Below are 15,864 nucleotides of genomic sequence, written 5' to 3'. Positions count from 1 at the left end.
AACAGGAGTTAATGGACTTCGCGCGCGTCGGACGGTTCTTCGGCCTCCGCGTCATCCATTAACTCCTGTTAATGGACACCTCGTCGGGCATTATCCCTTACTAATACGCCAGTTTCAAAATGTAATCAAACTGTTTGAAAATCATGTTTTTTATTCATTTTTTTCACGTACCCCCTACGTCACGTTGCATACCCCTGGGGGTACATGTACCCCAGTTTGGGAATCAATGCTGTAGAGGATGAAGAACAGAGGGGGGAGAATGCAGCTCTGAGCAGAGCCTGTAGAGGTGACCAAGACTTTGGAGAAGGTGTTATTATATTAACCAGCACTCTCTGTGACCTGTTGGTCAGGAAGTCTGTAATCCACAGCATCAGCTGGTCATCCAGGTGGAAGCGGATGGAGAGTTTCTCTGAGTATCAGACAATAGCCATAGTAATAGATTTCTAACATGCTTCCTGTTCCTCCATCAATGTTTGCATTTTCTTCAACAAAAACATGTTTCTACTCTCAGCTCTTTATCGCGCTTTGCTGAAGTCTGATAACAAGCCTTTCATTTGAATCAGGTGTGTTGGAGCAGGACAGAAAGGACCAGGACTGAAACACATTTCCTGGGAATGTTAGAATTTCCTTAACAACACCTAGTAAAATATTGATGTTCCTGACAAACAAGCACAATGGGACTTAATTTAGTAGACTATAGCCAACCATGACATAAAATGAAATCAGTGAAATCAAAATCAATCATATGATTTAATTCTGATATCTCCTAGACATCTAATTTAAGTATGCTATTAGCATCTGATTGGTTGAAAGGGAGGGGGATTCAAGGCTAAGATCAGAAGGAAGTCTTTCAGTGTAATATAAATTAATGCTGAACTAGGATCCCTATAAGCTCATCCCACACAGAGGAGCTAGGAGGGAACTTCTTCCAAATCTTCTCCAATGCACATTTTTAATATTATTTCTGCATGTACTCTTGAGCAAGTAGAATGACTTATTTTGTCACGCATTTGGCTCTTTGTGTCACATCTTGATTCAGGATCAGTATTTCATCTGAACTACAGGTGCCGAGGAGGCTTCAGCATCTCTGCTTTCAGCACCCATGTTTTACAAGTTTATGTTTCCAACAAAATGCCTAATAATAAAAAGTATGGAGCCAAAAATTCACTTACAGTTAGCCTTTACAGTGTTTGTATTAGAGCTCTAAACTCAGTTTTTAAAAGGTCACTTGAGCCACCAGTCACACACTAAACATGGAAAGGCAACCTCTCGTCCTGAGAAATTAACCCAATATGAAGGCACCAAAACCTGCAGTTCCTTGAATAGCGCTTTGAGGCCTTAAGTGAGTCAGTCCTCAGAAAAGCCAATGTTAAATCACTCAACTTGTAAATCTTCATATAACTTGTTTACAATATATTAAGGCATACATTTGCATATTATTAGGAATGCTTTAAGGGAGCTAGCTGTCTGCTTGGCTTCAACTCAGCTAAAGCTAATTCCAGTTACTGAATTTTATGTGAACTACTATGTGGATATTTTTTTATGCTAATATCAGAAAGATAATATGGCTGTCTGCGAAGATAACTGTACAGTCAAAATACAGGGCAAGGGCAAATATAAAAAATGTACTATATACAATATCAAAAACAATAAAATACTATTATAATAAAATGCTTAAATGACTATAAAATAAATATATTACTGAGGTAGAAGAGAAAAGGTAAGTGGAACGTTATGTGTGAGAGGATAAGGTGCAGTATTGAATGTAATAATTATTTAAAACACATTATTTATGTGTTATGGAGTGTGCATTATAAAGTCTGATGGCAACCCCAACCCTAACCTCAAGGAAGGAACAATTTCCTGTGCCGTTCCTTAAGGCTGTGGGGTTGAATGGGTCTGTTGCTGAAGCTGCTCTTAAGCTTGTCCAGAGTTTTGTAGAAGGGATGAGAAGCATTATCCATGATTTCCAACGGTTTTGCCCACATCTTGTCCTCCGCCACCTCGTCCAGGGTAACTAACCCTAACCCCCAACATCAGACCCTGCCATCTTGATGAGTTTATTCAGTCTGTTGGCGTCCTGATGGTGCTCGCAAAAACAGACTGGCAGAACATTCGGGGCATTCGGTTGCAGACATTAAAGGACCTGAGCCTCCTCAAGAAGTAAAGCCTGCTCAGGCCCTTCTTGCAGACTGACTCCATATTTGTATGATTGCACTATTTCAACATGTTCTCCAGTTTGGCCTTCAGCAGCCTGGGCTGGATGGTGTTGAAGGCACTGGAGCCTTCGAAGAAGTCGAAGAACATGATGCAGACAGCGATGTTGGTTCTATCCAGGGAGGAGTAGGCTTCCTGCAGCAGGTACATCATTGCATCGTCAACCATAACTTTGTTCAGATTGAACTCACTATCTTGTGACTCATGTAAAAGGTATTCTGTCTGTTTGGGGCAAATAAACCACATGTGTGGTCAGGTGAAAATAAAAGTATGTACAGTGTTTGTTCAGTTACTGGGCCACGAAGCAGCTACAGTATAAAAGCCTCAAGGGGACTGGAGGTGTATCAGTCAATGGACACGGATGGTGAGTTCTTTTTATTGTGTTTTATGTTTTTCAGCTCAAGTAATTTTTTATGTAATGGTGACTTCAATTGTGAATTTGCATCATTTAAAATTATGACTCAGGAAATATTTTTCCTGTACCTTGAAATAAGGAAAAACATGTTTTATTATATCTATAATACATTCGTGATGATAAAGAATATGTTTTCATATCATAATATAATAATGTGATTCAAATGCTTAGTCTGTATTAAATTCTGTACTTCCAAAATCTTTTCTGAACAATTTTAATCTTCGAAAAAAAAAGCGAGTATTGAACAGTATTGAACTGCGCAGCTCCTCTGCGTGGAAAGGAGCCAGTTGAGGTGGTTCGGGCATCTGATGAGGATGCCACAGGGCGCCTTCCTAGGGAGGTGTTTCCTGGCACGTCCAACTGGGAGGAGACCTAGGGGACCAGGTGGAGGGATTATATCTCTTCTCTGGCGTGGGGGCACCTGGGGATTCCCCAGTCAAAGTTAGCCGATGTGGCCGGGGAAAGGGAAGTCTGGGGCTCGCTACTGAAGCTGCTGCCCCCGTGACCAGATTTTGGATAAGCGGTTGACAATGGATGGATGGATGGATGAACAGTTACTTAATGTTGTTCTGGGTTTTGTCTCCAGATGAAGCTGTCTGTGTTGTTGCTGCTGGTCCTGCTGCCTCTGTCCTCAGCCACGCCTCTGGACCTCAGAGACAACACCGAGCAGAGAAATGGTAAAAACACATGACATTATGACTTTGGGAAGATGTTGAGGTGTATGTTGATCATAAAATGAAAGGCACAGTGAAACATAAAAATATATTTTCTACATTTTGATGCTGTGTCTTTTTGTCAGTTGTTCAGTTACCTCATCTTTAGTGCAAACAACAAAAAACATCTTTCTTCATCCTGTAAAACCACAAGATCTTTTTGATGAGTCATCCTGAACATTTTTTAAAATGTATCAAATCAAATGTAATTTGGAGTGATAGACTCACCAGCCCATCACATTAAACATTATCTAGTTGTTCATGGCAGCTTGCAAAGCAGATTAATATCATGGGTCATAAGGGTTTTATGTTCAGTTAGCAATAACATTTATATTCTTAATGTTAATTTCTTCCTGTCTCTTCCTCCTGATACAACATGAGGACGTTTTGGTTGTAGGTATTTACTGACCCATGCACACTATGGAGCCATCCAATGATAACAGAAGAGTTTGATTTGTCATGATTTGCAGCGATTTGCAGCAAAGTTCTGTCTCACTGCCTTTAACACAAGAAAGTACTTTGACTTAAATACTAATGTCAGCATGCTAACATAACAAAAGCAATGCTAACATGCTGATGTTAAGCAGGTTGTTTACCATGTTGACCTTCTAACTTTAGCAAGCTAACATTGACAATTAACAGTAAATCAGGCTTTAGCTCAGGAGGTTGAGTGGGTCATCCAAAAATCGACAGGTTGCTGATTAGAAACCGTGGCTCCCCTAGCTGCATGTTGAAGTGTCCTGGAGCACGACACTGTGTTGCAACCTCATTAGGATTAATCCTCTTGGATTTATGAATGTGTTTATCCATCCAATAATTTGGAGAAATTTCAGTGTGAAGAGTTAAAGGAGAACTTCGGTCGATTTAAACATGGAGCTTCATTGCTCAAGCTACCCTTGACTTGCGAGTACCGAAGACGCGAACAAATTTGGTCCAGCCATTACAGAGCTCCGTGAACGGAGATGTAGCATTGAACGCTAACTGCATGGGGTCAGAACTTCACGCTGTGTTTTAAGCATCTTAACATGCTCCACATCTCACACCAGAAGTTATGCAACATCAGCAGACACCTTAGCACACAGCACTGTAGCGTGTATGACTCAAACTGAATAAAAAAGTAGTTAAAATAGTGTGTTTGTGCAAGCAGCTACTTACCTGTTTGTTGACATCCGTGTGTTCCGGTAGCTAGACCAAACTAGTCAATCCGTCGAGCGTGCACTTACTCCCTCACTGGCGGAGACGGAAACGTATTCCAGCATTTTCGTGTGTATGTTCATAATGTACATGTCCATGTTACAACCTGTCATGAGCCATGAGCCTTACAATAGCCTGTTAAGCCTGTTAAGTGCACACTCGGTGGATACGCTAGTTTGGTCTAGCTACCGGAAGACGCGGATGTCAACAAACAGGTAAGTAGCTCCTTGCACAAACACACTATTTTAACTACTTTTTTATTCATTTTGAGTCATACACGCTACAGTGCTGTGTGCTAAGGTGTCTGCTGATGTTGCATAACTTCTGGTGTGAGATGTGGAGCATGTTAAGATGCTTAAAACACAGCGTGAAGTTCTGACCCCATGCAGTTAGCGTTCAATGCTACATCTCCGTTCACGGAGCTCTATAATGGCTGGACCAAATTTGTTCGCGTCTTCGGTACTCGCACGTCAGGGGTAGCTTGAGCAATGAAGCTGCATGTTTAAATCGACCGAAGTTCTCCTTTAATGGAGCAAAAGGTTATTGATCTCAGTGTCCACAAAAAAAATAGAGTACAAAAATGTGCTTTTATAACTGTTTTGCTTCATATTTTTAAATGTTTTCTCTCTTTTGCACTTTCTCTTGTACTATTGCAAACATTTTCCTTGCCTGAACCTTTACCCATTTCTTTACCCAGTCTCTGAGTTGACTGTCGATGGATCGATGCTCATCGATCGACCTCTTCGGACTGATGAGACGTTAAGCCAGAGGAGGCAGGATCAGTCTTTTACTCCATCTAGCTCTATCCTGGAGTGGGTGATCTGGAACAACTCTCTCCCTAATGATGCTGTTTCAGTTTACAATGGATATGCTGGTCGTCTTGAGTATGTCTGCAAATACCAGTGTGAGGCTGGCTTTTATAGTCCTAGTGAGGGTCCTTATTGTCACTATGCAAAATCAAATCAAGAATATCTTAGTTCCCCATTTCAGATCCTGGTAAACAAAGACAACTTTGAGATCCTGGAGTGGAAGGACGGTTCATATGGTTCAGTTCCCAAGAATTCAGTCCGAACCTGCCCTGGGGAGGACATATATGTAGGGCAGAACAAATACGGACTTGGGAAGGTGTCTACTCAGGATAAGTGCTTTTACCTACCTTTGAAAGGTTCTGAATATTGGTATAGGGACTACCAGGTCCTGACCATCAATGAGAATATAGTGAGCCAGAAGATCTACGATGTCAAGTACATCACTGATGAGTGTAAAACCTATAAGTATCCTCCAGAGATCATGCGTAAAACAGGCATCAGCAACTATGAATGCAGTCCAGTGACTAAAACAGATACTCTCACACAGACATATGAGGAGCAGCAAAAGTGGGACATTTCCTTTTCTATCAGTGTGCGTGTTAGTACGAGCATCGAAGCCGGCATCCCTCTCTTTGTTGAGGGACGTTTCGAGATCAGCACTGAGGTGGCTTTCCAGTACTCTAAGGGGAACACCGTGACAAAGACTACCACTGACACTGTTACTGTGGCGATCACAGCCCCGCCAAACCACTCCTGCACTGCTACTATGAAGCGCCTAAAGTACAAACTTAACATCCCGTTCACAGCAAGCCTCAGCCGCACCTACGGTAACGGGGAGATCCACACGACATCTATCACAGGAACATATGACAGCGTTCAGACAGCAGAGGTCCAGACTGTGTTGGACCGATGTGAAGTTCTCAACAACTCCAAGCCTTGCACATGAAATACCAAAATCCCACATAATGTGTCACATAATGCATCTCTATATTTGATGCTTTTGGGGGGGTTGGTAACCAGCTCTTGTTCCTGTGATTCTGTGTAATTTAAATGCCTTTACTGAAGACACTAAGTGGAAGCCAATGAATGAATGCAATATAATTAGTAGAAAATAAAAGATTATGATGTTTTTTGAAATTGGTGCCTTAATGAATTGTTTTGTTTATAATATAATCACCTGACATTTCAAAATTATTTTGTTACTCACTTGGTTTCATTGTGCAGTTTGACACTAGAAGGATGTTTCACCTTTTGAAGAGGGGGAAAAGTTTCAGCTCACCTCAAATCTTAGATTAAAAAAGTCAATTTTGTTATTTTAAGCACTTTGTAACTTTTGTTTAAAAAAGTGCTAGATGAATAGAGTTTTACTAACTTAAACAGCTAAATGCTGTTTTCTGAAGTGACTTTCAGCATTAACCACAATTTATTTAATTTGTTACCTTTGTCAGCAGCTCCTCCATTTCTTTTGTGCATTGCATTGTGGGATATTGATGTCCACTATCCACGAATAAAGCGTTTATTTTCCCTCTATAATGGTAATTTTAATAATCACTTAAGTCACTTTTCCACTGTGAGCACATTCTTAGAATGAGTGTGTAGTGTGGACTTTAGTTGTCAGATTGTAATTCAGTGATGGATGATGGAAGCACAAACGTCCCGGCTCTTCTCAACCAACTGATCGTTGACAGACCAGCTGTTCTCACTTCTTAAATACAGATGTGCACATTGTGTGATGGAAATGTTGTACTTCATGAAGAGAGATGTGAACTGAAGTCTTACACAGGAATGTTCAATGTAATTGTTTAACATGACCTGTAACCTGTGACCTTGTTTTAGGCCGTTTTATTACCTATGTCTGGTATTGAGTGACAACTGGAGCTTATCACTTCCTTCTCTGTGGAGTATTCCTTTAAGTGCAGGTCATAAATTAGGAACTAATTGAGTGAAAACACACCCACAAAGAGGGATATATATCATGCTTTTCTCTTCAGATATTGAGTCTTCACTTTGTAACAGACCTGCGTGTTGCTCTGTGAATGCTCCTCTTGTACAAGATTAAAACCTTGTTTGAACCTTGAGCTGACTCCGATCTCCTTCCTCCAGCTCTAACCCACATAGCAAGCGGGTCCGGGCCAGATCCGGCATCAAGCCGGCACCTCTGGCCTACATCTGGCATGGCAAATAGTATGTTAGCCAGATGTGGGCCAGGTCTGGCAGTGATGGCACCGTTTATGATATGGCATGCCAAATGTGGGCCAATCGTGGTTAGGTGTATGTGGCCCAGATCTGTAACAGACAGGTCTGGGCCAGATCTGGCATCAAGCTGGCACTTTTGGCCTATTTCTGACCTGGTAAATAGTATGTTAGCCAGATGTGGGCCAGGTCTGGCAAGGATGGCACCGTTTATGTAATGGCATGCCAAATGTGGGCCAATTGTGGTTAGGTGTATGTGGCCCAGGTCTGTAACAGACAGGTCTGGGCCAGGTTTGGCAGTGATGGCACCGTTTGTGAAATGGCATGCCAAATGTGGGCCAATTGTGGTCAGGTGTATGTGGCCCAGATTTGTAACAGACAGGTCTGGGCCAGATCTGGCATCAAGCCGGCACTTTTGGTCTATTTCTGACCTGGTAAATAGTATGTTAGCCAGATGTGGGCCAGGTCTGGCAATGATGGCACCGTTTATGTAATGGCATGCCAAATGTGGGCCAATTGTGGTCAGGTGTATGTGGCCCAGATTTGTAACAGACAGGTCCGGGCCAGATCTGGCATCAAGCCGGCACTTTTGGTCTATTTCTGACCTGGTAAATAGTATGTTAGCCAGATGTGGGCCAGGTCTGGCAATGATGGCAATGTTTATGTAATGGCATGCCAAATGTGGGCCAATTGTGGTTAGGTGTATGTGGCCCAGATCTGTAACAGACAGGTCTGGGCCAGATCTGGCATCAAGCCGGCACTTTTGGCCTATTTCTGACCTGGTAAATAGAATGTTAGCCAGATGTGGGCCAGGTCTGGCAATGATGGCACCGTTCATGTAATGGCATGCCAAATGTGGGCTATTTGTGGTTAGTTGTATGTGGCCCAGATATATGTATATGTACCCTGCTGAAAAAAGTCAGACAAACCATTAGGCATATTCTATTGGTTTCTAATGGTTCCTGGTGGTTTCTAATGGTTTCTAATGGCTACTTATGTTGTCCTAATGGTTTGGTTTGATTTTCTAAGGTTCTAATATCTCCTACACAAATCTACAGGACTTTAACGGTCCCTACTAACGTTTCCTACGGGAGTCTAATGGTTCCTACAGGAGTCTTCAATAGGAGTCTTAATGGTTCCCACATAAGTCTTATTGGTTCCTACAGGCGTTTCTATACACTGAAACAAGTCAATCTAAGAATAAATAATTGTAACGTAATTAATCCTGTGATAATAACAATACAAAACAAAGTTTGTCTCTAGACATGAATATATCAAGTTGTGAATTATTCTACATTTGTTCAAAACACAAGTCATTTTGATTGTTTTCCCTAACAAGCTGTATGTAAGCGGATCAACAAATCTTCTACACTTTGTATTTACTCCGACTGGCCTCCCAGTCACGACACACGGCGCCCCTCGGTAACTGCTAACTCCACACTAACGGCTAACCGTTAATGGCTAACACCGTTAGCGAGGCAGTAGCCATTAGCGTGGGGCGCCTGGTGCCGCGAACACCCCTCGCTAACGGCTAACACCCCGGTGTACGGGGCCACCCCTCGCTAACGGTGTTAGCTGTTAATGAGGGGTTAGCCGTTAGCTAACACCGTTAGCGAGGAGTGTTAGCTGTAAGTCGGCCGTGTGTGTTTGGGTTTGTGTGGCTGGTTTTTGGTCGCAGCGGTGGCTGCTAACTAGCAGGCAACTTAGCCTACATCTAGGTTGTTAAGTTAGGTCTGCTTGTTAGCCACGAAACGCAGCAGAGGGCAGAGCGAGCCACGCTGCATTTGATACACCGCGCTGAGTTCTCAAATAGAGAGCCCACTGTACAGGGGGCAGAGTGAGATGCGTGCTGCATAGGCGATCTCTTTAGTGGTCAGTTACTATGTCATTGTGTGCTTATCAGATGATTTATCATGTCAAGCACACTGGTGAAGGTATGCAAAAACAATTGTTGTGGGGAAAGTGGACACATGTTAGATTATTTCAGTTTATGGACCAGACAAAAAGTAATTTTTGGGGGCAGAGATTCTGGTCTTTCACTGAAAAAAATGTCGTGACAGCCCAGTCTAAAATGCAGCAAAAGTAAGCCTGATGAGGCTGTCAGAATAAAATGCATGACTCTGTTCTGTTTTTGTTGCTCTGTGTCTCTGTTATTCTTTTTTTCTGTATCTCAAGATATTTCTCCATCTTGTGGCAAGGAGGAGGTGAAAAGAAAGGAAAAATACTAAAAGCTCAACAACGCCACCCTGGGAATTTCACCCAGAGAATTATTTTCTTACGCAAGGCACACAGGTTCGTAGTTACTTAAAGGCGAGAGACGTGGTTCAAAGTTTTAAAATGCATTTTATTTTAATATATTCTTAAAAATCAATTAACTCATTCACACAAAAAACAAACCTAATCAGGGCTGAGGCCAAAGTGGATGGACGAAGGCTAGTGCAGGGGAGGAATCCACCAAAATAAAGAAACAAACTTAAGTCACCGGGCACACGTGGCAGACACACTCTCAGTGAAGAAAAACCCACTCCAAGGGACACAGCAAGACAAGACAAGGGAGGATGCCACCACCAGGTCACCAGCAACGCCACCACCGGCCTACAGCAACTGAAAAGGGAGGAAACAACAAATTAGTGGGGTTGCACACACACACACACACACACACACACACAAAATGAAAGAAAACCTAACAAAACCATAACAGACAGACCCCTTCCCTAAAATCACAATATATCACTTAACTGCTGATATAACCAAAAAAGAAAGAAAACAAAACTCAGTTACCAAATTCAATTAACGAGATTTACAAAATAGATTTACATAAACAGAATCCAAAATGAACTCAAACACACTCAAAAATAATGAAACAGGATCCACACATTGATACACTCATTCACATAAGGGGCACCAGTCCCCAGTAAGACAGATAGTCGGGCCCAGCAGCGTGCGGCCGACCAACTGTCCTGTACAAGCCGACACTTCCGATGACCGCAGGACAACACCGTACGGCATGCAGCAGCAGCAAATATGAACGAGATGAACGTAGTAAACAACGCTCAAAGCAGCAGCAAATATGAACGAGATGAACGTAGTAAACAACGCTCAAAGCAGCAGCGGCCCAGGGAGGTGGCTACAGTAACACCTTTTTAGTAGCACAGACACTCACACACTCATGAGAGGAGGGAGGGAGAAAGGACTCCAGGCAGCCGCCAGCATTTACCACCGCCAAACAATCACAGCGGCGCACACGGACAGGAAGCACACAGCAGCACACGATCGCCCTGTCGGGCACACAACCGCCGACCCAGAAATGATGAGAGGACGAACCGGTGGGCAGACTACCGCTTTTATACTGGCCCACCCCAATGCATAGCGGAAACCATAGTAACCAAATGTAAACAAAGGACAAGAGGGGAAACAAGACAAAATGCTTATCCTGCTACAATCTACCCCCTCCTTTTGTATCGTCGCCCCGACGATGAACTAAAACCACAACTAGCTCCAGGGCCTAAAAAGAGCAGTGACAGCCTGTGATACAGAACCCTGAGAGGTTGCAGCCCCCAACGCAAATTCCCCCACTGGCCTTGGGACACGATGGACATTGGAATGCTGACCAGCAGTTGATCGTGCTGATCTCCGTGGTGCCGTAATGCTGGTGTCAGAGGAGCTGGTGTATGGAATAACCAGAGAGGTGGATGGCTGATCAGGGGCTATGACCAAAGGCCTGGAAGGACCTGGTGCAGTGGGGACCAGGTCAGCTGAATGGGGTGACACCTGAGAGGTGGCTTGAGTCTCTGCTACGGCTCTGGTAGCTGGCAAGATGGGCACAGAAGCAGTTTCAGGGACCAGAAACAGCAGGTCATCATCACCACAGGAAAACTCATCAGAGACTGGCGTATTCAGGAGAGGTGGATTACTGGCAGCAGCACAACCAGGTGACTCTACTCCAATCACAGCCTTTAACAGAGTACGGTGAACGTGCTTGACTTTAGATTGATCATCCCTTGGGGCGATAGAATACACAGCTCCCCCTTCCTTAGGTGCTTTGATGACCCGGTACACTGTGGGGCCCCATAGGTCTTGCAGCTTGTGCCGCCTTCTGGCACTGAAATCACGCAGCAAAACCAACCGACCTTGCTTCAGGGGTTCACCTCGAATGTGTTGATCATGAGCTTTTTTTCTGCGTGCTGCAGCAGTCTTCAGTCGTTCCTGTGCACCATTGAAAGCCATCTGTAATCGGGCCTGATGCTCCTGAATCCATTCATGAACCTCTCCACTCACAGGGTCTGGAACTCTACCCAACAAGAAGTCAATGGGGAGTCTGGGCTCCTGCCCAAACATTAAGAAAAAGGGAGACTCACCGGTTGCCTGATGGGGGGTAGTATTATAACAATAAAGGACCTGAGGGAGGCAGGTGGTCCAGTCTCTTTTTCGGGATGGAGGCAGTGTGCGCAGTAGGTTGTGGAGGGTTCGGTTGAAGCGCTCACACTGGCCATTGCCGGCTGGGTGGTATGGGGTGGTGCGAGACTTCTGAATGCCATACAGACTGCAAAGCTGCTGGATGAGGGCGCTCTCGAAGTTACGTCCCTGATCAGAGTGCATCCTGGCTGGGACCCCAAACTTTGAGAACCACTCTACCACCAAAACCTGGGCCACAGTACTGGCATGCTGATCACGGGTGGGGACGGCAAGCGTGTATTTGCTAAAGACATCTGTCATCACCAACACATTTTCCGTACCATTTTTAGCAGGATCCAACAGGGTGTAGTCGATGGCCAGAATCTCATTTGGCCTGGATGCCAACAAATGTCCCATGGGGTTCCGTGCAGTGGGTTGGCTGTCCTTTGCAAACTGACACCGCTCACACGCCTGGCACCATGTTTCAACCTCTGTGGACATACCTGGCCAATAGCATCTGGATCGTAAAAGAGCTAGGGTCCGTTCCACCCCCTGATGGCCATGCTCTTGGTGGACCTGAGTTAACACCTCCCTGATTAGAACAGCAGGCAGGAGTAGCTGGAACATCGGCTCAGCACCATCAGGGCGGAAGATCTGCCGATACAGGATCCCATCCCTCTCCACGAACCGGCTCCATTGACGCAGCAGGATGAGCCCAGGTGAGGAAAGTTGCTGCCGCTCTTCATAGCTGGGACGCCGCCCCTGGTCCCAGTACCTCCGGACTTCCTGGATGACTGGGTCAGCATGTTGAAGGGCACAGATGTCTGAAGATGTTTTCTGAGGCAAAACCATCACAGTTGCTTGATTTACTACCGTCTTTTCCATGTTCAGGGCCTGCTGGAGGGGCTTGGGAAGCGAGGTGCCAGGCAGCATGGCTTCGAAGTCTGATGGGCCAGGTGAGTGCTGACGGGACAAAGCATCTGCATTTCTGTTGCTTCGGCCAGATCGAAATTTTAGCTCGAAGTCAAACGAAGCCAGTTGGGCTGCCCAGCGCTGTTCTGCAGCACCGAGCTTTGCAGAGGATAAGTGACTGAGTGGATTATTGTCTGTGTAAACAATGCAACGGTGGCCCAACAGATACTCTCGAAATTTCTCACTCATTGCCCACTTAAGGGCCAGGAACTCCAATTTCATTGAACTATAGTTTGACATATTACGCTCTGTGGGCCTCAGTCCACGACTAGCATAAGCTATGGGTCTCAGTTTGCCTTCTTGCTCCTGGGAGAGCACTGCTCCCAGCCCACCATGACTGGCATCGACCTCGAGTACGAAGGGCAGAGAAAAGTCTGCGTAGGCGAGCACTGGGGTATTAGTTAGCTTTGTCCTCAGTGCCTCAAAACTCTGTCGGCACTCCTCGTTCCAGTTCTCGATGGCAATCTGCGTGGACCTCCGCTTGGTCCTAGTACTTCCCAGCTCAGCTACCAGTCGGTGAAGGGGAGCTGCCAGCTTTGCAAAGCCCTCCACGAAACGGCGGTAATAGCTTGCAAAACCCAGGAAAGACCGGAGCTCAGAGACAGTCTTGGGAGGTGGCCATTTTGCCACAGCGTCTATCTTGGATGGATCTGTGGAGACACCATTAGCAGAGATTACGTGGCCCAGATAACGCACCTCCGGCTGGAAAAAGGCGCATTTGGAGAGCTTTGCCTTCAGTCCCTCCTGCTGAAGCCGACCCAATACCGCTTCGAGTCGCTGCAAATGCTGCTGTACAGTGGAAGAGAACACGACAATGTCATCCAAGTAAAGAAGCAATGACTGACCCTGTTGATGACCAAAGATTCTCTGCATTAATCTTTGAAAGGTGCTGGGTGCGTTACAAAGTCCGAATGGCATACGATTCCATTCGAACAGACCAAATGGAGTACAGAATGCAGTCTTGGGTCGATCCTTCTCAGCAACTGGGACCTGGTTGTACCCACTGGCCAGGTCCAGGGTGGAGAACCAGCGCGCACCTGTCAAAGCATCCAATGACTCCTCGATGCGTGGCAGCGGAAACGCATCCTTCCTGGTCTTATTATTGAGCTGCCGGTAATCAACGCACATGCGCAGACTCCCATCCTTCTTCTTAACTAGCACAATGGGGGAAGCGTAGGGGCTGCTACTTTCTCTGATCACCTGTGCTGCAAGAAGCTGATTAATGTGCTCTTTTACGGCCTCATAATCGGAGGGAGGGACACGTCTATAGCGTTGTTTGACAGGGGTCTCATCTACAAGAGGGATGTCATGAGAGATCAGATTGGTGCAACCTAAATCACTGTCATGGGCAGAGAAAACAGATATATAATTCCTCAGGAGGGCCCTCACCTGACCCTGCTCTTCTGAGGACAACGACGACAGATCTAAACCCTCCATCTGGTCCTGTACTGTAGGTAGAGCAGTCTGAGATGCTACAGTGGCTACTGTGGATGGAACCTCTGTGACTCCTGTAGGCAAGCTCACTACATTCACCTGTTCCAGAGTGCCAACAACTGTACGTGGGTATAACAGAACCTCGATGGAACCAACATTGACAATGGGTATGTATGCTGTACCCCTAACCACCCTCACCAAAGATGGAGAAGCCAGCAGGCCAGCAGGTAAACCACAGTCCAGGGGTTCAAACAACACAGTAGTATCAGAACACTGCTCTGAGCATGTGACTGCTACCATTTTAATTACACCACCTGGAATGCGGTGTGCACGGTTACCTCTGACCTTTACCTTTACCATCAGCTCTGGAGGGATCTGCGTGGTCACTTGGTGGCACTTCTGTAACGCCTGTGTGATGGGTCGAGGGGCCTGAGTGACAAAAGACAGCTCAAACAGTGCTAAACCATGCTGCACGAAAAGCTCTTGGTAGCATTTCCGGATCACATTCATTCCCATCACACCAGGGACCTGAAGGGAAACATCACCAGGAGGATCCCTCACTACCAAGATACCACACTGCGAGATCAACTTGCCACACAACTCAACATTTAACTCCAGATAACCAAGGAAAGGAATATCCAACCCATTAGCTGCCCTAAGCTGCAACCAGTTACATGATTTAAGGCGCTCTTGACCCCATGGTTCAAAATGCTGGCGAAAAAAGCTCTCTGTAACAGTGGAAACCATAGAACCAGTATCAATTAGACATGGCACCTTAACTCCCCCCATGTTAACCTCTAAATGGGGACAAGACGAAACCAGTTTTGACACAGCCAATTCACCTTGCACTGCATTTGAGCCAGTAGAGACCCCACCCAAACTGTGGCTCTGAAGTTTGGTGGGTGCTAGTTTTCCGGAGCTGGGACGGATTCTGGCTGCCTAGCTGAGGGCCGGGAGGCTTGCGAGGAGAACTGAGAGCGAGAGGGAGCACGCACACCATCACATTCCCTAGCAAAATGGCCAGGTCGCTGACAGCGTCTACATATTACAGGCCCATGCTGCTTTGAAAGACTATGTTGAAGAGGACGCTGTATCAGAGCAATGGTTTGAGTTAACTGGTTCAGCTGTTCTTGCTGCTGTCTCAACATTTCCTTCATTTCACTCATTTCAGATGACGGAGGAACACAAGCAACTGAGTGAGCACCCTGAACTCCATACTGAATACCACTAATGGAGGGGACAGAGTTACTGCGGCCTCTCACAACACTTGATAGACCCTCGCGTTCCCACCTAATTGCCTCCCCCCTGACATCAAGCAATGTAGCTGTGGGCTGTCTACGCACAAACTGTTTAAGCTCTCGTCGTAAGGTGTTATCTCCAACCTGCTCAACAAACTGATCCCGCAACAAAACCTCAGCATTAGGCATTCTGGTCGGTGCACGCTGCTTAACCCTTTCCATGAGACTCATCAAGGCGAGGGAGAATTCCAGCAACGTTTCTCCCTCATGTTGCTTTCTGGAGA

General features: G+C 45.4%; 1 protein-coding gene across 1 annotated transcript; it reads left to right on the top strand.

Moving 5' to 3' along the window:
• Positions 1-1,962: 1,962 nt before the first annotated feature.
• On the top strand, positions 1,963-7,262 carry LOC115581674 (natterin-3-like). The gene is made up of 4 exons (XM_030416962.1): positions 1,963-2,013; positions 2,239-2,361; positions 3,219-3,309; positions 5,237-7,262. The coding sequence occupies exons 1-4, from the start codon at positions 1,963-1,965 to the stop codon at positions 6,292-6,294; spliced, it is 1,323 nt and encodes a 440-aa protein (XP_030272822.1). The 3' UTR covers positions 6,295-7,262.
• The last annotated feature ends 8,602 nt before the right edge of the window (positions 7,263-15,864 follow it).

The sequence above is a fragment of the Sparus aurata genome, chromosome 5 (genome assembly GCF_900880675.1).
Source record: "Sparus aurata chromosome 5, fSpaAur1.1, whole genome shotgun sequence".
Lineage (NCBI taxonomy): Eukaryota > Metazoa > Chordata > Actinopteri > Spariformes > Sparidae > Sparus > Sparus aurata.
Note: the sequence above shows the minus strand (reverse complement) of the source record. Positions and strands in the feature narration are given on the sequence as shown.

Coding starts and splice junctions, on each gene's coding strand:
- LOC115581674 (XM_030416962.1), top strand. CDS start 1,963: ATGATTTCCAACGGTTTTGCCCACATCTTGTCCTCCGCCACCTCGTCC. Junction 2,362..3,218: donor GAGTAGGCTTCCTGCAGCAG/GTACATCATTGC, acceptor TTTTGTCTCCAG/ATGAAGCTGTCTGTGTTGTT. Junction 3,310..5,236: donor CAACACCGAGCAGAGAAATG/GTAAAAACACAT, acceptor TTCTTTACCCAG/TCTCTGAGTTGACTGTCGAT.